At 41.0% G+C, this 25,717-nt stretch overlaps 1 protein-coding gene across 6 annotated transcripts in view; it reads left to right on the top strand.

Moving 5' to 3' along the window:
* NMRK1 (nicotinamide riboside kinase 1) overlaps positions 1-6,159 on the top strand; it is a 44,549-nt gene extending 38,390 nt beyond the window's left edge. The window contains exons 8-10 of one of the 6 annotated variants that reach the window (XR_007518580.1): positions 920-1,003; positions 2,107-2,210; positions 5,533-6,159. Coding sequence is in view for 4 of the 6 variants with exons in the window: in XM_049895215.1 (XP_049751172.1) it covers positions 920-1,003; positions 4,071-4,114 (128 nt within the window). In the remaining 2 variants the exon portion in view is untranslated. The other 5 variants (XR_007518581.1, XM_049895216.1, XM_049895215.1 and 2 more) reach the window with 5 other exon arrangements.
* Positions 6,160-25,717: the final 19,558 nt, after the last annotated feature.

Raw genomic sequence — 25,717 nt, 5'->3', positions numbered from 1 at the left:
CCCTTTGACCTAGGTAACTTCTACTTTTTCTCCAAAACTGTTTTTGCTGGTTTTGTTAAAAATATACATTCCTAGGCCTGGTGAATTCTGATTCGGTACACGTGGGGCAGAGCCCAGACCCCTGTGTAGGTTAAGGAGCTTCACAAGTGATCCTGCAGAAGTAGGTTGGAGAAGCACCCCCTTAAATGACTCTTGAGGAGGCGCCTCTTGGTGCACCTGAAGTGCCCACATGCACAATGCCACTGAACTATGTTCCTTTTTAGTTTTTTTAAAAATAGTTTTTCACAGCAGCCAGTTTGGATTTCTTTGTAGCAAACCAAAATTTTTGACGTGTACCTGGCTGTGATCTATTTCTCTCCTTCACTGTTTTTTTTTTTTTTAAGTTACAATCCAGGGTTCTTTGGTTAAACCTGCTGGCATTTGCAAGAGATGTCAGTTTATCACCTGCATTAGTGAGAGTTCTCCAGAGAAACAGAACCAAGAAGATGGACTTGGGTGTGTGTGTCCGTATGAGAAAGCCCGATTGATTTTAAGGAACTGACTCATGCAGTTGTGGGGGCTGGCAAGTCCAAAATCCACAGGGCAGGCGGCAGATTGGAAACTCCTCCAGCAGGATTCCTGTGTTTCCGTCTTGAGGCAGAATTCCTTCTTCACCTGGAAACCTCAGTTTCTGCTCTTAAGGCCTTCAGCTGATTGGATGAGGCCCACCTTCACCTGCTTTACTTAGAGTCAGCTGGTTGTAGATGTTAGTCATGTCAACAGAATACCTTCACGGCAGCACCTAGACTAGCATTTGATCAAACAACAAACTGGGCACCACAGCCTAGCCAATAAAAGTAAGCATCGCATCACCTTTTTTAAAAGGTGCCTATACTGATCTGCCTGGTAACATTTGAACCACCTCTTTTCCACTTCTCAGTTTACCTAGATGGAACCAAATCGGAAGAGGACCTCTTTTCACAAGTGTATGAAGATCTAATACACGAACTAGGAAAGCAAAAGGGTAAGTATTATCCTATCAAAGTGGATGGTAGAGGAGGAATTAGCATACATTACAGAATGCTAATAGAGAGGGATTTTATTCATTCATTCATTCATTTATTATTTTGAAGATGATTCAGAATCATAGGTACTATATAGGCTGAGGGACTTGATTATTTTGCTTATGAGTATGGGGCAAGAAAATTTACCCTTTGTTACATCTGTTAAGATATTTATGTTCAGTTTAAAGGTTTAGTAGATGGCTGTCATTTTAATAGGATTGAAAATTTTCTTTTGGGCAGAGTGAAGTTAAAATGCTGGTGATTTTGTTTTAATATGTGTAGAGCTACCATTCTCCTTTATTCCCCCTTAAAGATTTTCCATGAATTTCTATTTCCTAAATATCTCAAAAATAAACACAAGATTTTAGAGTTACTTATTGTTTCTTTAAGATTGTTGTATTAGACAGCACTTTTTGCAAGTGACAGAAATCCACCCAAATATTATGTAGCAAAAAAGAAGTACAGAGGTAGCAGTGACTTCAGGCTCAGCTGGATCAAGGAGCTCAAATAGGGTTCTCAGGGCCCTGCTCTTAATTCCACTTTCTCTTTGGATTTATCTTCAAGTCAGGCTCTCTTCACTGGCAGCTATGGCAACACCATCCTCCTAGGTAAAGCAACCCTAGTGGGAAAAAAATTTTTTTTTCTAGATTGGCCATGAGTTGATAAATGTTGAAACTGAGTACAACGGTGTTATTCTTACCACTTTTACGTATGTCTAAAATTATCCAATTTGAACAGTTTTTTTTTTTTTTTTTTAAAGCAGTTTTTCATTTTAGTTCAGCTGAAAAGTCTCAGGGAAGACTTTAATTGGTTCTGCTTGGGTCATATGTGTTTTGCTAAGCCAATCACTGTTGCAGGAAGATGGCAAACTCTGAATTGGCCAGGACTAAATCATGTACCCCATCTTGTAATTGAATGCCCTGCTTAAGGCCTCCTGGACTTAAAGGAAGAAATTTCCCAAAGAGAAAGCAAGGCAGGGGTGAAACTGGGAGAAGGAGGGTGAAAAAGCATGCTGGGTAGAGAAAACAATGGATCTAGCTGCTGTCTTACTTTAACTATTTAGACTGAAAGGATTTCCATGGCAACACATGGAAAATGCAATCATCACTTGGGAAAAGGAGACAGTCTGAGTCACTCCAGTAGTGAAGAATGTTCCATGCTTTTCTGGTGAGAAGCAACTACCCCCAGTAGAAATGTCATCATCTCTCAGTAAAAATTAGATTTCTTGTGTCCTCACTACATTCCTGTCTGACTTGGGGACTGAGCCCAGCCAGGCAGCCCACTCATCCTGTTGTTGTTAGCTGCCATTCAGCCTTTGTCATGGTGACCCCATGTATAACAACATCAGGCCACTGTGATCCCCAGGGTTTTTTTCATTGGCTGATTTTCAGAGTAGATTACTAGACCTTTCTTCCTTGTCTGTCTTAGTCTGAAAACTTCACTGAAACCTGTTCAGCATCATAGCAACATGTAAGCCTCTGCGGAGCTTGAGGTACATTGGCCAGGAATCAAACCCAGGTCTCCTACATGGAAGGCAAGAATTCTACCACTGAACCACCACAGTCCCTCCTCACCCCTCATTGATCCTAAACCAAAAATAAACCATTGCCATCGAGTCAATTCCGAATCATAGCTACCCTATAAGACAAACTATAACTGCTGCATAGGATTTCCAAGGCGGTAAATCCACAGAAGCAGACTGCCACATCTTTCTCCCGCCGAGTGGCTGGTAGATTCAAACCACTGACCTTTCTATTAGCAGCCGAGTGCATAACCCCTAAGTTCAGGATCAGCCCTTCATCTCGGCATGAACCCGCTTGAAGAAATTTTAGGACCATTTTAAAATTTCTTCCTGTAAGTAGGACTGGTGTTTCTTGCCAGATATGCCTGCCCAGCACTGCCATCTGTTGTTTGATGGAAGGCAGGCCTCCCATAATGAAGCTCAGGCCCTGGCACGGGTGAGTATGGAGAGAGTGTAGATGAAGGTGGGGGTTCACCTTTCATAAATGGTAGCACCCGCATCCTGAAATGATGAGAAGCAGACAGCCAGAGCCACTTCTTTCTTTCTGGTCCTAATAAGACTGCCCAAGAGTATTTCAGTTGCCGGCCACCTGTGGTTTTCCAGCTTCTCAATGATGGCCAGTGCTCGGCCCAATTCTTCTTTGGCAACTAAGTCATACACTGGGATTTGGCGTTATGATCTGCCTGCTGATGAAGATGTAAGTGGCCTTAGTCATGAAGCTCAGGCAAATTATGCCTGGCTCCATTGTAAATGTCAGCAGCTGCCATCTGTCCCAAGGCTCAAGGACAGCTGACATGTTTTGACAGGTGCTGAAAGCCACAAGAAAGTACGTTTCCATGCGTGCATGTGGTACCCTCCTCTTTCCTTGCCTATGTCCTAGTGGTAGCTAAGGAATTAATCAGCTACGCCATCTAAGCTCGTATCTGGCTTATGTTCCAGCTGTTGCATAAAGCTTAAAAAGAAAAAAATGGGAACATCAGAAGAGTCATAAATCTGAAACAGATCAGCTTTTCCTACCTCCGAGATCTGCATTATTTCTCTTTCAGTTGCATAAATCAGTGACTGTCTTCTTTATAGTATTCCCACCACCTTCCCAGTTCTTCCAAGCACAGTACCCTGGCAGAGCCAGCCTAGAGAGATCCTCAGCATAGTCCAGTTTGACCCTCAGTGCAAGGCTGTGTAGCTGGGGAGGGCTTTCAGATGTTTCTGTTGACTGTTCTTCAGGCGTGTTCTCATAACAGCTCATAAGCCCACTTAGCCCAATTTTCATTCAAAGTATATAAAATCCTAATTGAGACAAAGTAATAACAATAAAAGGGAAACAACAAAGATTGAATTTAATAAACCAGGAGAGTAAGGTTATGAAGTTATACATTTAATTCAATCCTTATTTAAATCCTAAATTTGAGGCAAAAAATAATCATTACCTATTCCGAGTATAACAAGGTAGACTAACCATTCAGACATTCAAACTTCCATTAAAAGCATTTGTTTTTATCTTGTAGTCCCGGGGTGGTGCAGACTACTAATGCATTCAGCTGCTAACTGAAGGTTGGAGGTTCCTGTCCAGACAGTGCCTCAGAAGGAAGGCCTGGTGATCCACTTCCGAAAAATCAGCCATTGAAAACCCTATGGAGCACAGTTCTACGTTGACACACATGGTGTCATCATAAGTTAGAATCAACTCATCAGCAACTGGTTTCATGTTTGGTTATTTTCATGTCATTATTAGAGTATATTAATTGTAAAAAAAGAAAAAAGTTAAAGCAAAATGGAGAAAATATAAACCACCTGTATTACCACTAGTCAGCAATGTTAGCACTTTAATGAGTCCACATTCCAGTCTTCTTGCTGTCCACGTCATAGTCTCCCTTTTATAAGACTTTGCCAGGCCGCTAGTTAAACAGCCTCACTAGTTAATCAGCTGTACTTGCTCCTGTTTTTAAATCAGCGTTTCGTATTTAAGCAGTTTCTTTAAACTTCTTTGTATAATGAAACAGTAAAACTCAGCTTCTCTTCTACTTAAAATATCCAAAACTGAATTCTGTCTTGCACATTGAAAGTAAAATATAAGTCATGACATTGACATCGTAGTGCAGAAGAAAGATATCACATTTCTAGTTTCAAATCAAAGGAATTAAGAAATCACAAAGTAAAAATTTGATAACGAAATGTTTGTATTTTCCTACATTTAATTTAAAATATAATTTCTGATTATAAGGTAATAGTCTAAATTCCTGATAGAATATTCCAAATGAACATAGGATTATTTAACCATTTGTCTATTGTTGAATATTTAGTGTTCTTACAGGTTTTTCACGTTGAGAAATAACATGCTGTAAAAAAAAAATCTACCGGTATTACTGGTTTTCTTCTTTATGATGTATATCTCTGAGATAAATTCTTAGGAGTATCACTTACTTGGCCAAAGGATATAGCCACTTTTACATTTTACATAGTTCAAGGATTAAATACTATTTTAAAAAATGTGTGTCTCTAACAGGACCTACTGTGTAATAAGAGTGTTGTAGTTTATCATTGAGTTTCTAAGCCAAAGGCACCAAGTATTGGGTTAAGTACTTCACTGGGTTAAGTAAACAAATTAAAGGTAATATTATTTCTTCCCCTTAATCAAGGATAGCACTACAAAACAAGAATTACACTATAGCCCGCTACCCTTTGTGATACTCTGTCTTTGTGGTACTATTTTATTCCCTGAATTCAAGGATTATCATAGCTGAGTTGCAAATGATATTGGATATACGATATCTTAAGATGTACTTAAATTTAATATAAGGAATAACAGGACAGGACTTGGACTTGATTTGATTCTTTCAGGAAAACCAGCATCTTTGACTCCAGAATCCCTGTAATCCTAACGTCCTTAAATTACCGCTATTGATGTGAAAATTTAATGAAACGAGAATTGGAATTCTCTATTAATTTCTATTTCTATTTATTCCCAAGTTTTGCAGGTAACACATAAAGATGGGACACACTGAATTCTTCTGGGTAAATTAGGAAACTCGAAGAAATATATTCAAGAACCTTACCTGGATATGACAGCTGTTTGTTTGCTTTTAACCATACATGGTTATTCTCCAATGTTTGGAATGGTAAATAGTGAGCTATCCATGCCAGTGGACAGGAATTTACCTTAATGAGTTCTCATTCCAGGGAGCACCTAGATATGGCACAGCTCACCATCGGTGAGTCAGTCCTCAGTTTCAGTGGTTTTCAAGCTTTTCTGACTGGGACCCAGAGTAAGGAATAAAGCTTACATCAAATCCAGTATATATATCCAATACGCTGTGTGTATATGTGTATGTCCCTGTGTATATTGCATGTGTATTTGTATGTGTATACATGGGCATATGTACATACATACATACAGATCAAGTGTCACAAAACATTTACCATATCAGTTAACAACCCATGGTTTAGAAAATGCTGCTCTATCCCCTCCCCATACCAAAGCCCACCACCTGCAGATAATGGCATGACTGAAGTAGCAATCAGATTCAATAAATCAGCACTTTATACTACAGTTTGTTTTGTTTTTGTTTTGCATGTGCCTCATACCACTGGGAAGCCCAGTGGTGCAGTAGTTAAGAACTTGGATGCTAACCAAAAGGTCGGCAGTTTGAATCCACCAGCTGTTCCTTGGAAACCCTGTGGGGTAGTTCTGATCTGTCCTGTCGTGTCGCTATGAGTCGGAATCGACTCGAATGCAATGGATTTTTTTTTTTTCGTTTTAATACCATTGGGGGAGCCCTGGTGGCACGGTGGTTAAGAGCTCAGCTGCTAACCAAAAGGTCAGCAGTTCAAATCCACGAGCGGCTCCTTTGAAACCCTATGGAGCAGTTCTACTCTGTCCTGTAGGTTCGCTATGAGTTGGAATCAACTAGACAGTAGTGGGCTTAATACCACTGAAAGGAGCCCTGGTGGCACAATGGCTAAGTGCTAGGGTGCTAACAGAAAGGTTGGTGATTCAAACATACCCACTGGCTCCGTGGGAGAAAGACCTAGAAAACTCTGTGGAATAGTTCTACTCTATAACACGTGGAGTCGACATGAGTCCAGGTAGACCCGCAGCACCTAACCCAAAAGCAACAGTACCTCTGGATCTTTGTGTTACTTATGTTGAGACTTTGTTACAGATGAAGGGGGTTTTCCTGTGTGTGTGTTTGTGTGTGCACGTGCATGTGTTTTTTTCCCCCTCTGTTTTGTGTGTGTATGTTGGTCAAATCAGAGGTCTAAAATCACAGATATAAGCAGTTACCTCAACAATATGTAGCACAGGGGATCTTTCTTTTTTTTAATTGTACTTTAGGTGAAGGTTTATAGAACAAACTAGCTTCTCATTAAACAGCCAGTACACATATTGTTTTACGACTTTGGTTAACAACCCCACGACATGTTAACACTCTCTTCTCAATCTTGGGTTTCCTGTTACCAGCTTTGCTGTCCCCTCCTGCCCCTGGGCTGGTGTGTCCCTGTAGTCTCATCTTGTTTTATGGGCCTGTCTAATCTTTGAATGAAGGGTGAACCTCAGGAGTGACTCCATTACTGAGCCAAAAGAGTGTCTAGGGGCCATAGTCTCTGGGTTTTTCCAGACTCTGTCAGGCCAGTAGGTCTGGTTTTTTTTGTGTGAGTTAGAATTTTTTTCTACGTTTTTCTCCAGCTCTGTCCAGGACCCTCTATTGTGATCCCTGTCAGAGCAGTCAGTGATGATAGCCAGGCTAACCGTCTGGTTGTGCTGGACTCAGTCTGGTGGAGGCTGTGGTAGTTGTGGTCCATTAGTCCTTTGGACTAATCTTTTCCTTGTATCTTTAGTTTTCTTCATTCTCCCTTGCTCCTGAAAGGGTGAGAACAGTGGAGCATCTTAGAATGGCCGCTCACCGGCTTTTAAGACCCCAAATACTGCTCAACCAAAGTAGAATGTAAAGTATATTCTTTATAAACTATGTTATGCCAATTGAGCTAGATGTTCCCTGAGACTGTGGTCCAGGGGACATTTCCTTGAAATGCCCGTGCAGAAGATCTGAATCATGTATTTTTTTTTTTTTTTTTTTGAGATCTTTTCAGTGCTGGAACTTTTATCCAGCTTGGATTGCTGTGATTTGCATCATTAAAACAGTAGGAGTTTGTTGGAAGATAAAAGTATATCATAGATAAGATTTTTCAAACTTTTTCCACAAATTTCAGAAATGTTTGAGATACCCTCTTTTCCCTCTGTCTCCCGCAAAGAGGCCTGCATCTCCTGATTAAGAATCATTTATACCTGACTTTTCTACCTGTTCCAGAATGTGAGAATAGGTCAGAGAAAGCCTCTTTATTTTGCTAAACAAAAACAAAACAACAGGAATTAAAAATTGAAGCATTCAAATCATTTTGGGGAGAAATTAATGTCTTTGTGCTGATTGTTATCAGTGGGAAATAAATCAGGAATTTGAAGAGAAGAATCCAGTCCTTCATCTCTGTTATGAGCTGCTTCTGATTGCAGTTATTCTTTACCAAGGCAGTTAATGGTGACATTGTATAATTAGAATGGCATGTGCTCTTTGTATATTAACGAGGAGCAAATTTGCTGAAAAGATTTCCCTTTCTGCCAAGGGCAGATTATCCAACAGGCAAAGTAAATACGGTGCTTACCTTACTTGCTAGATTATCTGTAGTGAACAATTTCACATGTTTTCACCTCATCAAAGATTCTGCATCTAGGAATTGCTGCCATCTGCCTCTCTTCCGGAAACCCTGATGGCATAGCGCTTAAGTGCTAGGCTGCTAACCAAAGGGTCTGCAGTTCGAATCCGCCAGGCGCTCCTTGGAAACTCTATGGGGCAGTTCTGCTCTGTCCTATAGGGTTGCTATGAGTCAGAGTTGACTCGACCGCCCTGGGTTTGGTTTGGTTTGGGGCTCTCTTCCAGTCCCACAGCACCTTCCTACAGAATCAACGCCCTTTTCAAATTTACAGTCCCAGTGGGGGTGGATGACCCACTAAGCAAGGTAAGCACGGGCTTACCTTCACATTGAGGTGGTGAAACCCATGTGAAATTGTTCACTACAAATGATCTGTTAAGCAAGGTGCTTACCTTGCCTATCGGATAATTCACCCCTGCTTTCTGCACACAAATAACCTCAATCCGTTTAGGATGAATTTGTTGTAGGAAGGATTCATTGGGCTTAATAACACATGGGGTATGGGGAAGTGTTAAAAGGGGACCTAGTGAACTCAAAGGGAATGTTTATAAGACATTCTAATGAGTTTATTTAAACTAAGAAATCAAGTCATAGCTTTATTCTGATTTTTTTAAGCCCCTACATGTCTGTCAGTTTGTCATACTGTGGGGGCTTGCATGTTGCTGTGATCCTGGAAGCTATACCGCCGGTATTCAAATACCAACAGGGTCACCCATGGTGGACAGGTTTCAGCTGAGCTTGCAGACTAAGACAAACTATGAAGAAGGACCTGGCAGTCTACTTCTGAAAAGAATTAGCCAGTGAAAACATTATGAATAGCAGCAGAACATTGTCTGATATAGTGCCAGAAGATGAGCCCCCCATTTTGGAAGGCACTCCAAAGCAACTGAGGAAGAGCTGCCTCCTCCAAGTAGAGTTGACCTTAATGACGTGGATGGAGTCAAGCTTTCAGGACCTTCATTTGCTGATGTGGCAAGACTCCAAAAAAGAACAGCTGCAAACATCCGTTAATAATTGGAACGTGAAATGTATGAAGTAGGAATCTAGGAAAATTGGAAATCATCAAAAATGAAATGGAACGCATAAACATTAATATCCTAGGTATTAGTGAGCTGAAATGGACTGGAACTGGCAATTTTGAATCAGACAGTCATATTGTCTACTGTGCTGGGAATGACAACTTGAAGAGGAATGGCGGTGCATTCATTGTCAAAAAGAACATTTCAAGATCTATCCTGAAGTGCAGTGCTGTCAGTGATAGGAATATCAGTTAACATGACCATTATTCAAATTTATGTACCAAAGATGAAGAAATAAAAGATTTTTACCAACTTCTGCAGTCTAAAATTGATTGAACATGCAGTCAGGATGCATTGATAATTACTGGTGATTGGAATGCAAAAGTTGGAAACAAGAAGGATCGGTAGTTGGAAAATATGGCCTTGGTGATAGAAATGATGCCGGAGATCCCATGATTGAATTTTGCAAGACCAATGACGTCTTCACTCACTGCAAATACCTTTTTTCACTAGCATAAACAGGGACTATACACGTGGACCTCACCAGATGGAATACACAGGAATATAATCCACTACATCTGTGGAAAGAGACGATAGAAAAGCTCAACATCATCAGTCAGAACAAGGCCAGAGGCTGACTGTGGAACAAACCTTCAATTGTTCATCTGCAAATTCAAGTTGTAACTGAAGAAAATTAGAACAAGTCCACGAGAGCCAAAGACCAAGATGGATGGTCAGAGGAGACTCTGAAACTTAACTCATGAACATCGAGCAGCTAAAGCAAAAGGAAGAAATGATGAAGTAAAAGAACTGAACAGACTTCAAAGGGTGGCTCAAGAAGATAAAGTCTCATAATGACATGTGCAAAGACCTGGACCTGGAACCAAAAGGGAAAACCACATACAGCATTTCTCAAACTGAAAGAATTGAAGAAAAAATTCAAACCTTGAGTTGTAGCAGTGAAGGATTCTATGGGGAAAATATTAAATGACACAGAAAGCATCAAAAGAAGATGGAAGGAATACACAGAGTCACTGTATCAAAAAGAATTGATTGATGTTCAGCCATTTCAGGAGGTAGTATATGTTCAGGAATCCATGGTACTGAAGGAAGTAGTCCAAGCTGCACTGAGGGCACTGGCGAAAAACAAGGCTGCAGGAATTGATGGAACACCATTTGAGATGTTTTAACAAATGGGTGCAGTGCTGAAAGTGCTCACTCATCTATGCCAAGAAATTTGGGAGACAGCTACCTGGACAACTGGCTGTTCCCAAGAAAGGACTGAATGTGGAAATTATCGAACAATATCATTAACATCACATGCAAGTAGAATTTTGCTGAAGACCATTCAAAAGCTGCTGCAGGAGTACACAGACAGAGAACTGTCAGAAATTCAGGCTGAATTCAGAAGAGGACATGGAACCAGGGATATCATTGCTGATGTCAGACGGATCCTGGCTAAAGGCAAAGAATAGCAGAAAGGTGTTTACCTGTGTTTTATTGACTATGCAAAGGCATTTGACTGTGTGGATCGTAACAAATTTTAGATAACATTTTGAAGAATGGGAATTCCAGGACATTTAATTGTGCTCATAAGGAACCCTTATACAGATCAAGAGGGAGTCGTTAGAACAGAAGGCAGTTGCTAGAACTGTTCTAACATGTTTGAACATGTTCTGCATGGTTTAAAGTCAAGAAAGGTGTGTTTCGGGGTTGTATCCTTTTACCATACTTACTCTGTATGCTGAGCAAATAATCCAAGAAGCTGTACTCTTTGAAGAAGAATGGGGCATGAAGATTGAAGGACAACTCGTTAACAACCTGCGTTATGCAGATGACACAACCTTGCTTGCTGAAAGTGAAGAGGACTTGAAGCACTTGCTGATGAAGATCAAAGACTACAGCCTTCAGCATGGATTACACCTTAACATAAACAAAACAAAAATCCTCACAACTGGACCAATAAGCAACATCATGATAAACAAGGGAAAGATTGAAGTTGTCAAGGATTTCATTTCACTTGGATTCACAGTCAACACCCATTGAAGCAGCGGTCAGGAAATCGAAAGATGCATTGTATTGGGCAAATATGGGGCAAAAGACCTCTTTAAAGTATTTAAAAGCAAAGATGTCACCTTGAAGACTAAGGTGCCCCTGACTCAAGCCATGGTATTTTCAGTTGCTTCAAATGCATGTGAAAGCTGGACGATGAATAAAGTAGGCTGAAAAAGAATTGATGCCTTTGAATTGTGGTGTTGGCAAAGAATATTGAATATACCATGGATTGCCAAAAGAAGGAACAAGTGTGTCTGGGAGGAAGTACAACCAGTGTGCTCCTTGGAAGCAAGGATGGCAAGACTGTGTTATCAGGAGGGATCAGTCCCTGGAGAAGGGCATCATGCTTGGTAAAGTAGAAGGTCAGTGAAAAAGGGGAAGACCCTCAACGAGATGGATTGACACAGTGGCTGCAACAATGGGTTCAAACATAACAACAATTGTGAGGATGGCGCAGGGCCGGGCAACGTTTCATCCTGTAGTACGTAGGGTCACCATGAGTCAGAACCAACTCGACGGCACCTAACAACAACAACAAAATAAGCTTTTTTTTTTTTCTTTATGCTTAAATTCCGGATTTCAATATCAAGCTTGGGAGAAAAGTAAGTTAATTTTCCAAATTTTAAAATTGCTTTCTCATATGTATTTGCTGCGCCCTGTAAGTAATTTCCATGTATATTTCTTGGGAACATTTTAAAAGGTGGAGATATTTGTGATAGTCAGAAACACAGTACCCAGCTTGAGTTAGGTATTAACAGTTTGTCAAAATATAAAGACTCACGAAAGATGTTCAGCATCATTGGTCATTAGGGCAATACAAATTAAAACCACAACGAGATACCACTGCACATCCAGTAGATGGCTATAATCAAAAAGATAGAAAATAACAAGTGTTGACATGGATTTGGAGAAACTGGAACTTTCATACTCTGCTGGTTGGAATGTAAAATGATGCAGCCACTTTGGAGAACAGTTTGGCAATTTCTTAAAAAATTGAACATAAAATTTAGCATGTGACCCAGCAGTTCCACTCCTGTGTATCTACCTGAGAGAAATGAAAACACATTCCCACATAAAGACTTGCATGTGAATATTCTTATCAGCAGTATTCGTAATAGCCAAAAAGTGGAAACAACCCAAATACTCACATCAACTGGAAAAAGGATAAAATGTGGTATATCCATGCAATGCAATACTATTAAACAATCAAAAAGGAACAAACTACTGATACATACTACAACATGGACGAACCTCAAAAGTATTGTGCTGAGTGAAAGAAGCCAGACACAAAAGGCCACATATTGTGTGAATCCATGTATAGGAACTGTCCCGTAAAAGGCAAATCTATGGAAAATAGATTAGTGGTTTCCTATGTCCAGGGAGGGAAGATTAACTGTAAATGGATACATGGGGTGTAATTGGGGTGATTGGAAATATTCTAAAACTGTATTACGGTGATGGTGCAGGACCCTGTAAATGTACTAAAAACTCATTGAATTTGACACTTAGAGCAGGTAAAATTCATGGCATATAAATTATACCTCCATAAATTTGCTTAAAATAAATCTGTAAAGACAAAGAACATTCTTCCATCTCCAGTGCAGACTGTTACCCTAAAGGTTGAGGTTCAAACCCAACACTTTACCTTTTAAGGACATGCTTGGTAGAACGTAGAACCTTAGACTGCTGGAGCAGTAACATGGTCCAGTGTTCTGTATTTCAGTATGGAAACTGAAACAGAGCTGGTAACCAGCCCAACACCATGCAGTAAATTAGTGGCAGGACTAGGACCAGGCCACAACCCCTCTACCACATAAGCATTCACATATACATTTTTAGTTTTAGAGCAAAGAACGGTAGGAAAGTAGCCTGCCAGAATACATCATCTCTCCCTCTCTTCCTAGAAGGCTGCAAATTGAGGAGTCAGGAAAGGCAAGGGCTGTGTCAGTGAAAAACGAAGCCTTCTGTTCTGAACTATTGGAGCCTAGTCAAGGAAGCAAGCCAACCCATGAGGTCACCCTTTGGGTGAGGAGCAGTGGCGAGCTAACGTGAGCTCCATGCCACGGCGTGGCTGTGCTTGGGATTGTGGCTCTAGGTCTCCTTTCAATACTCACATCAACCGTGGGGGAGTTAGAAGAAAAAAAAAAAAGCAAGGATATGGAAAAGGTAGAAGCAGCATTACTCAGTGCTTGTGGGCGCCCAGAGAAATGGAAGAAAATTGCAGTAGCAGCTTTTGGACCCTAATCAGGGTAACATGACCTACAAAAAAGAACATTCAAAGCAGAATTTCTTACCGAAGTGAGCATATTGGATACATTCATGCCCAGGAGTCCAGAAACATGCTATTAGTACAAAAGTAGAGATACAGTAATGTTCCCCACTAGCTTCCAGATCTCAGAAAAAGTCAGGTTGTCTTCTTCATGATTAAAAATACAGACTCAAAAAAAAAAAAAATACAGACTCAAACTCTCAAAGAAATCCCTATTGACTCTCCCCCATCAAATCTGCACAAGCAAGTTCCTGGAACTTCCTGCTGTAGCAGTGGTTTTCAGTCATTATCATGTATCAGAATCACTTGGAGGACCTGTTAAAACACAGACTGCTGGTCCCAACCCCCAGAGTTTCTGATTTGGTAGGTTTGGTGTGGGGCTCTAGGATTTGCCTTTCTAAAGAGTTCCCAGGCAATACTGACATTGCTAAGGCAGGGAGTGCACTTTCAGAATTACCACTCTGTGGTGGAGAAATAGGAATCCCTGGGTGGTACAAACAGTTAAGTGCTCAGCTACTAGCCAAAAAGTTGCCTTCGAACCCATCCGTTGGCGCTGCAAGAGACAGGCAATCTGTTTCTGAGTGGTCACAGCCTTGAAGACTCTGTGGAGCAGTTCTACTCTGCAAACATAGGGTTGCTATGAGTTGGAATCACTGGACAGCAACTAACAGCAACAACCAAAAAGAATCAAACCCGTTGCCGTTGAGCTGATTCTGACTCATAAGACCCTATAGGACAGACTACAACTGCCCCCATAGTTTTCCAAGGCTGTAAATCTTTACAGAAGCAGACTGCCACATCTTTCTCCCATGGAGCAGCTGGTGGGTTCGAATCACCAACTTTTTGGTTAGCAGCCGAGTGCTTTAGCCACTGTGACACCAGAGCTCCTCATGGCACCCTAAAGGGAAGATTTTCCAGAACGTCCAGAGGCTAGACTTCCAGCAAGTTTTGCCAGCATGTTACCACAGTGAGCCACAGCCATGCCCTCTCCGACAAGGTCTGAACTTCATTCATGAAGCCGGGAGTGGGGTGGGGGACTGGGGATGGGGGATGTGGGTGGGGGGTCTTCCACAGCCTAGGGACAGTGACTATTTCTTATATCTGTATTCTTTAGAGTTCTCTTCTTGTTAGCCAGTCCTCTGGTACTCAATCCCCTTAGTAATAATTCTTCATATTAAATTCTTCCTGTTCATTTTTTTGTTAGCTGACACCAAGTCAGCCGCTGACACATGGAGACCCCATGCATAACACAGTGATCCATAAAGTTTTCATTGGCTGAGTTTCGGAGGTACATTGCCAGGCCTTTCTGCCTGGTTTACCTTAGCCTCAAAGATTTGCTGAAACCTGTTTAGCATCACAGCAACACACAAGCTTCCACTGTTAGATAAGTGATAGATGCACTTGAAGTGCATTGGCCGGGAATCGAACCCAGGTCTCCTGCATAGAAGGTAAGTATTCTAACACTGAACCACTACTGCCCTCACATTACTGTGTGGTATCTCCCTCCTAATTGGACTCAGACTGCTGCAACTATAAGCTGTACCACTGAACTGATTTAAAGAAGATGAATTCAGACATCCTTTTTTTTTTTTTTAATTTTGCCATCCTTATCTCAGGGACATTATGCTTGTACCATGTTCCCATAGAATAAAAAAAACTGGGCCAATTAAAATAACCACAGCCTGCAATCCTGTGATCTTTACCTGACTGTACCTCTTTCTACAACAGACATTAAAGGATTTCCTAAGGATAGCTGGATACCCTCAATCTGGCAGTACCATTTCTTAGGCAGGAAGAGAGGCTTCGTTCTGTGAGTCTAGAATTTCGGAGATTTTTGAACATTACTTGTTTTGTTTTTAACATGATCTACCATCTATTAGTTTGAAATTTGCATGGAAAGACTTTCTTAAATCCTCAAAGTGACCATGATGAAATAATCCAACAGGAAAAGAATTTCCAAGTGTGATGACACTTTTGTAATGGTCTTAAGGCTCAAAGTCTAGTACTGTGTTTATTTTATCGTGTGGGTATATTTGAACATCTACCTAAACCAAACCAAAACCCATTGCTGTCAAGTCGATTCAGACTCATAGCGACCCTAAAGGACAAAGTAGAGCTGCCCCATAGCGTTTCCACCGTTGTTATCTTTACGGAAGCCGAATGTCACATCTTTCTCTTGCGGAGTGGCTGGTAGTTGCTGAGCGTTTAACCCCTGTGACACCTGGGCTCCTAAAATCTACCTAGTGGCCTGTAATTATAATAATAACTAATGATTATCAAACACCTGCCATGTGCTAGGTACAGTATCGAGTGCTACTAAGAAATGTTTCCAAACTTGGAAATAGATCGGGGGGGTTTCTACTTGTCCTTTCAAGGTTCTCTGGGCGTCGTCTAGCAGTACCACTCTCAAGGGTTATCCAGTTCTCTAAGGTGTATACCTTTGTTTGCTTTGCTACTTTGTTTTTAATTAGTATATTTTAAATCTCTTAAGACTAGATATAGGAAACCCTAGTGGCATAGTGGTTAAGAGCTATGGCTGCTAACCAAAAGGTCAGCAGTTCGAATCCAACAGCCGCTCCTTGGAAGCTCTATGGAGCAGTTCTACTCTGTCCTATAGGGTCACTATGAGTCTGAATCAACTCAACGGCTATGGGTTTTTTTTGTTGTTTTTTTTTTAAGACTAGTTGTGTTACCTTGTAGAAACTTATAACCAGGGTTTCTCAACCTCCATGCTATTGACATTTGGGGCCAGATAATTCTTGCTTGCAGGCCGCTGTTCTGTGCGTTGAAAGATATTTAGAACCATCCCAGGTCTCTACCCACTAAATGCCAGTAGCACCCACCTCCCCAGTTGTAACTATCAAAAATATCTTCATACATTGCCAGATGTCCCCAGAGGGCAGAATCATCCCCAGTTGAGAACAACTGCCAATAGCAATGCAAACGAGTTTTGTCCAGTAGAGAGGCAAATAATTTGATAGAAAACTGTAAAAGTTACAGTTTTATTGTCTTATATATTAACCTATTTTATATCCAAATTAGCAGTCTTATTCAAGCATTTTTCTTTCAGCCACCATAAATACTTGGCTCTCTCCAATTCTTTTAAAATTGTATTGTGGTAAAATATATGTAACAAAAAAATTTGTCATTTTAACCATTTTCAAGTGTGGAATTAAGTGGTATTAGTTATATTCACCATGTTGTACAGCCATCACCACTAGCTCTTTCCAGTACCCCCAAACAATTACTCTCCATTTCCCCCCTCCCCTCAGGCCCTGGTAACAACTGATAAACTTTTGTCTCTATGCATTTGCCTAGATGTTTCATGCAAGTGGCATCACACAACATTTGTTCTTTTGTGTCTTGTTTCACTTGGAAACCCTGGTGGCATAGTGATTAAGAGCTATAGCTGCTAACCAAAAAGTAGGCAGTTCGAATCCACTGGGCGCATCTTGGAAACAGTATGGGGCAGTTCTGCTCCATCCTATGGGGTCACTATGAGTCGAAATTGACTCGATGGCAACAGGTTTGGTTTTAGTTTTGGTATTTCACTTAGCATCATGTTTCCAAAGTTCATCCATGCTGTAGCATGTATCAGAACTTCATTTCTCTTTATGGATGAATATTTCATTGTATGGATATACCACATTTTGTTTATCCATTCATTTGTTGATAGATACTTGGGTTGTTAACGCCTTTTGGCTGTTGTGAGTGATGCTGCAGTGAACATTGGTGTACAATTATCTGAGTCTCTGCTTTTGAGTCTAGGAGTAGAATTGCTGGGTCAATTGTTGGAGGATGGCCTGCTGCAGTCCCTGCGCCTTCCATCCAGGCTACCTAAGCAAAGGCCTTGGGCCCAGAGCATTCTATGATAAGGAGGCTGGGAATTGAGTCTCTCCCTCCCTCTCAATGTCTTCTTATCAGGAAAGCCTTCCCCCTATCCTGGGCACACAGTAACTTTCTCTGTCTGTTGCACATGCAAAGGCACCATATGGCACCTGGCCAACCCCACTTCTCTATCTGTTCCCGGCAGGGAGGGAACAGGGTTTCTCAGTCAGCCACACAGGAGGGGTGTGCACAGAGCAATTGCCCTGTACTTTTTTTTTTATCGGCTAGGAGTGACTTGCTGGCCATGGAGGACTGGTGCCCACCATCAAAGCTGATCTTGCTCTGTCTCTGAGGAGTAAAGTGTTGTCCCATGCACCGATAGAGTGTGTGTTTGTGTCTTTTATTGGTGACCTCAAACGCTGGCATGACAGCAATTCTACATTTAATTTGTTGAGGAACCACCAAACTTTTTTCCACAGCAGCTGCACCATTTTACATTCCCACCAGCAACATATGAGGGTTCCAGTGTCTCCACATCCTTGCCAACACTTCTTATGTCTTTCCAGTTCCTTTTGAACTGGTCTTAGCATCTTGCCAGTTCCCTCAACAGGATGTCAAATGAATCTTTAACATATGCTCACTTTATGTCTGTATGAGTCATGTTTTTAATTTTTTTGAAGAGTATACTTTGACAGTACTTTACATACATTATTTAATCCTTATGACCTTATTTTACTCAATCCTTATAACAGCTATATGAATATGAGGCTTTAAGAGGTAAAGGAAGTTGCCCAAAGTCACACAGTTAATGTAGGTCGGATCCAGGTTTCGAACCCAAATCTTCATGACTGCAAATAGTGTGTTATTAACCACCATGCTATACTGTATTATGAGGCTAGTCCTAAAACTCTGTGATGTAGCTTTCTGTTGTCACTGCCGTTACCTTGTAAGTATACCTCCACAGCCCTTGGTCATCCAATTCATATACTACGAAGGGGTTCCATAGTTTAAAACCCAGTAATCAATCAGAGAAGCCTTCTAACTTTGGAACATTCTATGCTCACTTCACTGTAATATCACATAAGTCAACACAATAGGAGGTTGGCAGAGAGAGGACTGTGAGTAGGAAATCCTGGGTTCTCATCCCAGCTCCAATTCTTGATTGTGGACATATCATTTCACTTTTCTGAGCCTAAGTAAAGGAGCCCTGGGGGTGCAGTGGTTAAAGCCCTCTGCTACTAACTGAAAGGTCGGTGAAGGGTGGTGGTTTGAACCCACCAGCCAATCCACAATAGAAAGATTGGGCAGTCTGCCTCCATAAAGATGACAGCCTTAGAAACCCTATGGGGCAGCTCTACTACGTCCTGTTGTTGTTGTTGTTAGGTGCCGTCGAGTTGGTTCCGACTCATAACAACCCTATAGGACAGAGTAGGACTGCCCTATAGGGTTTCCAAGGAGAGGCTGGTGGATTCAAACTGCTGACCTTTTGGTTAGCAGCTGAGCTCTTAACACCACCAGTTCACTGTGGTGTAGGGTCACTGTAATTCAGCTTCAACTCAAAGGAAATTTTTTTTTTTTTTAATTAAGTAAGCTGAATCACCCTCAAAACTGAAATTAATATTTACCTCATGGTATTTGATTAAAAGAGTTAATGAATATGAAGCATCCCATCAAATGCCTGGCACCTGGTGGGTGTTCACTATTATTAGCTCCATCTTTCAACCCAACCCTCGTGACTCCATCCTACAAACTCAAGATTGCTCTGAGGACTAAATAAGATTTTATGACATCATTTTAGAAACTCTAAAGGGTTCTGCAAAGGTTAAGGATGTTAAACGGTTATTAAGAGAGATATAAGCCTATCACCATGGCTAGAGGTGAGTCCCACATAATCCTTGAGTTTTTAAAAATTATTCTTTTCCTTGATCCTCATTTTAACCATTTAACCATTTCCATACTGTTTTTTAAAGGGGAAGGGTAGAACTTGTGTATTTGCTCTAGGACATAAACTCTATACGAGGATGGTCCTTAGCCTTTGCATCAATAGATCATTCAATTTAGGAATCCTGTCCCTCTCCTCCTACTCAAAGACACCTTAATCCTGGCCATAAAATTGCATCAAGCTCCTTCTGCCTTGCCCTCTTGGATCACTCATGCTGGGGAATGTCAGTCACCTCATCACGAGGACACTCAAGCAGCCCTGTGGAAAAGATCATGTGGCAACGTGGTAGGGCTACCTGCCAATAGCCAGCCAATAGCCAGCACCAGCTTGCCAGCCACCTGAGCGAGCCATCCTGGAAGTGGAACTCCAAGCCAGCCATGCATTCAGAGGACTGAAGCCTCAGCTGATATCTTGATTTCAGCTTCATAATAGACATGGAGTCAGGTCACCACCAAAGCCACTCCTGAAATCCTGACCCACAGAAACTATGAGGTAACTGCTATAAGTTTCTAAAATTTGGGTAATTTGTTATGCAGTATTTGATAACTAATACACAACACACTCCAAATTTTTGGCTGAAGCTGATCTGCATTGTATTTCTGCCACTTGCAACCAAAGGAATTCTGACTAATACACCTACTGTATCAGAATTGGTTGGGATGGGTTGTGGACATCTGTATTTTTTGAAAGCTGTATACATGCTTATGAGATACAGCTGAAGTTTAAAAACATGTTTTATTTAGGGATATAGATATTTAAACAAGTTTTATAGTCTGTTGTTGTTAGCTGCCGTTGAATCAGCCCCCCACTTAAGGCAACCTCGTGCACAATGGGATCAGACTGTTGTGATCGATAGGGTTTTCACTGACTCATTTTCAGAAGTAGATCTACAGGTCTGTCTTCCTAGTTGCCTTAGTCTGGAAGGTCCATTGAAACTTACTCAGCATCACAGCAACACACAAGCCTCCGCTGGCAGACAGCTGGTGGTTGTGTGTGAGATGCACTGGCCAGGAATTGAACCCAGGTCTCCCACATGGAAGGTATGAATTCTACCCCTGAAACACCACTGCTGGCTTCAGATTAACAAAACTTCCTTCTTGCCTCCATGATGTATTATCAGACTAAGCACCAGCTTTTAGATCAATGGAAGCTCAGATAGGCTTCTCCAACCTTGGGAATATCTAAGACTTTTTTTTTTTTTTCTGTATCTCTAACACAGAAATGGTAGTGTAAGACAGATTAATTTTCACTGCTTTACTCTTGCATTTCCCTCTTGGCTTCACTCTTCTGGGTAAAGACCAGAGGCAATTCATATGAAACACTCCTTGGCTATGGAGCAGTTTGCAACTGCTCCCTTCATTTTCTGTTGCAACACTCTCTTGCCCCTGACTCTCACATACTCATTCTTTCATGCAATATTCAACAAACATTTGCCAAGTACATATGAAAACTCTCTCTTACCAAAGAAAATGAGGGCAATGAGGAGATGCTGATACTTCTATCCAGTCCTCATTTCTAGATATAAACCAAAGATGCTGAATTTACAAACCTGAAACTTGAAAATAAGAGTAAATCACTTCACCACCTTTTAGCATCCACATCTCAGCCCAACTTCGTGGGTTTTTACTCCTCCATAAGCATTTCATGGGGGAAGTTTTCTCTTATGGTGGAATTTGGAAATCTGAGGAGTCTAAAAATGTACTCCTTACAAAGGTCAAAAGTTTTCTGTAAAGTCACTTTTTTTTTTTTTTTTTAATTAAGTGCTGTTATAGGTTGGGATCCTATCCCCTATACCCGTGGATCTAATCTAACCTAATCTAATCAGCTTCCACAGTGTAATATCATCGATCAGGTGAGGTCATGCCAGGATGGGATGTATCCTAAACCTAGTCACTTGGGGGTTATGTAAAGAGCAGTGTAGACACAGAGACAAGCTCGCACAAAGTGGGGAAGACAAGTGCCATGTGAGAATTGGCAAGAACCAAGGAACGCCCTGGCTACTGTTAAGGAAGGAATCCACACTGCTGAAACCCTCATTTGGATTTTAAATGTCTGTTCTTTAAATAATAATAGAAAGAGGAAATCCATGGCTAAGTATCTCTTTCTCCTGCATATCTTTTTTTTCTTTGTCTGTCTCTTTCAGAAACTCACAAGCAGCTTCTTACAGCAGCCACACACCAGCAAATTGTTAAAGAAATATCACATTAGGAAATCTGAATTACAAAGATCTCAGCCTCCAATTGATAATGGACTCAACCATTCACCAGTATTCTAACAAAAAAAAACATGATAATATCCTCACTTCCTCTCTCACTTCACTTCACTCTGGAAACAGCCCCAAATCCTATTGTTTTCTTTCAGAAACCTCTCATATTTAGCCTTTCATCCCGATCCTCATGGCCACAGTCTTTGTCAGACTATCTTCATCCCCCGCCTAGTCCATGTCAACAGCCTCGAAACTGGTAGCTTTGACAGCAATCTTCCTCCACTCCAGTTCACCCTGCAAATAGCTGCCAGAGTTATATTTCTGAATTGTAAATCATGTCACTCCCTGGATTAAACACAAGCCAATGACATTATGTGCCCTCTAAGCCATGTGGGAAGGGCATTTCACTTCGGTGGTATTCTTGCCAAAAATGCATAACTTCAATCTAATCGTGAAAAAACAGCAGATAAGCCCAAATTGAGGGACACTGTATGAAATAAATGGCCAGTACTCTTCAAAAGTGTCCAAGTCATGAAAGAAAAGGTAAGGCCAAGGAACTGTCATGGACTAGAGAAGACTAAGCAGACATGACAACTAAAGGCAGCGCCAGATCCTGGATTGAATCCTGAAACAAGAGAAGGACGTTAGTGGAAAAACTAGCAACATACCAATAAATTCTGTAGTTAATGCCATTGTACTGATTTCTTAGTTTTGATAACTGTCCTGTGATTATGCAGGATGTTTACATTAGAGCAAACTGGGCAACGAGTACATTAGAACTTTTTTTCTGAAGCCTAAAATTATTTCAAAATTCAAAAAAAAAAAAAAAATTGGGGTGGAAAAGAGACCAGAAAAAAAAATATATATGCTGTTACATCAGAATTCCAATCAACTGCTCGGGGTTAGGGAAGTATAGGAGAAGGGCAAAGAAAGAGAAAGAAGGGAGAGGAGAAAAGAGGGAAGGCGAGGGGAGGCGAGGAGAGGAGAGAAAATTAAGGAACATATTCCTGGAAACCCTGGTGGCATAGTGGTGAAGAGCTATAGCTGCTAACCAAAAGGTTAGCAGTTCAAATCTACCAGGTGCTCCTTGGAATCCTTATGGGGCAGTTCTACTCTGTCCTATAGGGTAACTATGAGTCAGGATAGACTTGACAGCAATGGGTTTTTGTTGTTTTTTTTTTTTTAAATGCCTGGCAAGTACCTTGGCATGAGATGTGCATGTACAAGACCTCCTCCCAGCCCCTCAAATACACACAGAATATGAGCATCTCACAGTGCTAAATGTAATTTGGCTGTTTAGACAACAAAACCCCTGAATGCAAGCCATTTATTTCATCAGGTGCTCAGCTGAGGAAACAGTCATCTGTTCCATCTACCAGAGGAAAAACTGTGTTGAATTTTTGGAATGTGGCAGAGAATACCTCCCAATTTCCATCCCCGCCTTCTCCTTTAGTAATAAATCTCTGGTTTTCAGGTTGGAACATTATCACCCGGCTCAAAGAAATTTAAGAGTTTATTTATTCGGGAAAGAGTATAATGAATGTAGCAATGAAAACCAGAGCTTTGGTGTCTGTCAGAATCAAATTTAGTCTTAGTCGCCTTGTCTATAAAACAGAGATAATAAGAAACTTATTTATAAACTTGCTGGGAATATTAAATTTTTAACCTGTGCAAACGTTTTACATTTAGCATCTTAACTGGGCACAGCGCTCATTAAGTGTTAGTTATTATTTATAGACTAGAGAAAAAGCCTCAGATTTATAGCAGTGAAAGGTTAGTTACAGATACAATTGTTGGCTTATAGTTCTTTAGACCTTGCTCTGCTTACATGCTCCATTAATCCAGTCATCAGTAGTTTTGAAAGTTGTGAGTTGGTACACAGCTGGTTTTGTTTTTCCATTCAGACTTAACTACTTTTGGTATTCTCACATTCTCTACGTTCCATCGACAGAACCGTCCAATCTCTCCAGTTTCCTAAAATGGAGAAGAATACGTCCTTCTGAATCATGCAGGAGCTGGAAAGGAACCACCAGGAAAAATCTCTTTGCCTGAGTACTAATGTCAGTTCTCGTCCCAATTCAGAGATGTTTTTTACCTGATGTACTTTTCACCAGGATCCCTGATGGTGCAGTGGTTAAGTGCTCAGCTGCTAACCGAGAGGTTGTTAGTACAAACCCATCAGCCACTCCTGGGGAGAAAGATGTGGCAGTCCACTTCCCTAAAGATTACAGCCTTGGAAACCCTATGGGACAGTTCTCCTCTGTCTTATAGGGTCTGAATCGACCCACCGGCAGTGGGCTTGGTTTTGCTTTGGGGTACTTTTCAACGTCTGTCCTCTTTCTCTCCTGTCTCCCTTCTGGCCTGCACAGAATCACTACACCTATCATGTAGTCCCAGTTTACAAAGATTAGATGCACTTTTATTTCTTAAGGAGCCAGACGTTACAAGTAAGAATTTCAACCGTATTAGAGCACCATTTAAAAAGTTTCCTTTAAAAAAAAGAAAAATACACACACAAAAAAATAACTATGTGCTGCCAACCTGGGGTGACAAATAATGACATTATTACCAGTAAGCAGTGTTGGATTACATAGTCTCTATATAAATCAAAGAATTTAGTTTTTTTTAATATAAATCCAGGTATCAGCAAGCAAATTTTCCTATCTGGTCCTTTACAGAAGAACTTTGTCGACTCCTGCTCTCTATACGCTCCTTGTACACTTACAGGTCGTCTTTCTGTACCAGACACAGTGCTAGGAACAGGGACAGTCTGTGCCTTAAATGAATTTTTCATCCTACTGGGGAACGGGTGTTTTACAACTAATTACAAAGCAGCGTGAGAAACAGTCACAGATGAAGGCGAGCTCTGAGGTTAGAGGAAGGAAGTGACCCTTGGGGGTGATGAGGCAAGGTGATGAGGCTGAGAGGAGTCATGGGGCATGACTGGAGAGATTTCCTATGGGCTACTTGGGGAGGACTTTGTTATGTCTGGGAGCTTAGACTTTATCCTACAGGGAGTGGAACACCACAGAGGGATGTGAATCAGAAAAGTAGCATAAGCAGTTCATCTTTTAAAAAGAAAACTATTTAAAATCATTTGAAGGCACTTGTATATGTGATGGCCCTGGAGGAAGGGCGGAGGCTGGCAGATAAATTAGAAAGGGTGTAAATAGGTAAGATTTTTGGCCTAGGCTGGGCCCTGCCCTGAGCAATTTTTGCATAGGCCTATTTATTAACAAGTACACACCAGGATTTTACTTGGCATAGAGCATAGAGTACAATAAAATAAACTGAAGCCAAACACTAATTACACATCTTCATATCTAGTTAGTTATGCTTATAGTGTGCGTGTATATTAAATTAAAAAAAAAAGTTGCTATCGAGTTGATTCTGATTCATGGCAACACCATGTATGTCAGAGTAGAAATGTGCTCCATAAGGTTTTCAATGGCTGATTTTTTGGAAGTAGATGGCTAGGCCTCAGAAGAAATTCTGAGGCACCTTTGACTGGACTCGAACTTCCAACCTTTCGGTTAGTAGCTGAGGGCGTTAACCGTTTGCCCCATCCAAAGCCCAAAATACCAAACCTACTGTCATCAAGCTGATTCCAACTCATGGTGACCCTAAGGACAGAGTAGAACTGCCCCATAGGGTTTCCAAGGAGCAGCTGGTAGATTTGAACTGCTGACCTTTGGTTAGAACCCAAGCGCTTTAACTGCTGTACCAGCAGGGCTCATTTTGTACCACCCAGGAGCCCCTATATATTAAATCAGAGGGGATTTATTCCTTAAGCAGGATGTCCGTCACTTCATTTTTTCCCCTGTTTAAACATGAAGGTAAAGTTATCATCAGTTGCTTCCCAGCAGCGAATTTCCCTTCCTCCGATTTTTCTTTTTAAAAGGGAGGCCTGAGTTGGTTTATGTGTCGGGTGTCATGTGTTTCAGGTGCATGAAGGTGATATTAGTTAGTCTAAGCCACTCGTGGTAATTCTGTATCCTTTGTATATGGTTGGTTAAGAAATGGGAATGTAATGCACTTCTGGGAGGTCTGTCGAGGGCTTCTGAGAAATGTGTCCATCCAGAAGAAAAGACATAAATGGGAGGAAACAGACTTTCTTCATTGCTGGATTT

This window comes from Elephas maximus, chromosome 9, assembly GCF_024166365.1.
Source record: "Elephas maximus indicus isolate mEleMax1 chromosome 9, mEleMax1 primary haplotype, whole genome shotgun sequence".
In the NCBI taxonomy this organism is placed as follows: Eukaryota; Metazoa; Chordata; class Mammalia; order Proboscidea; family Elephantidae; genus Elephas; species Elephas maximus.
Note: the sequence above shows the minus strand (reverse complement) of the source record. Positions and strands in the feature narration are given on the sequence as shown.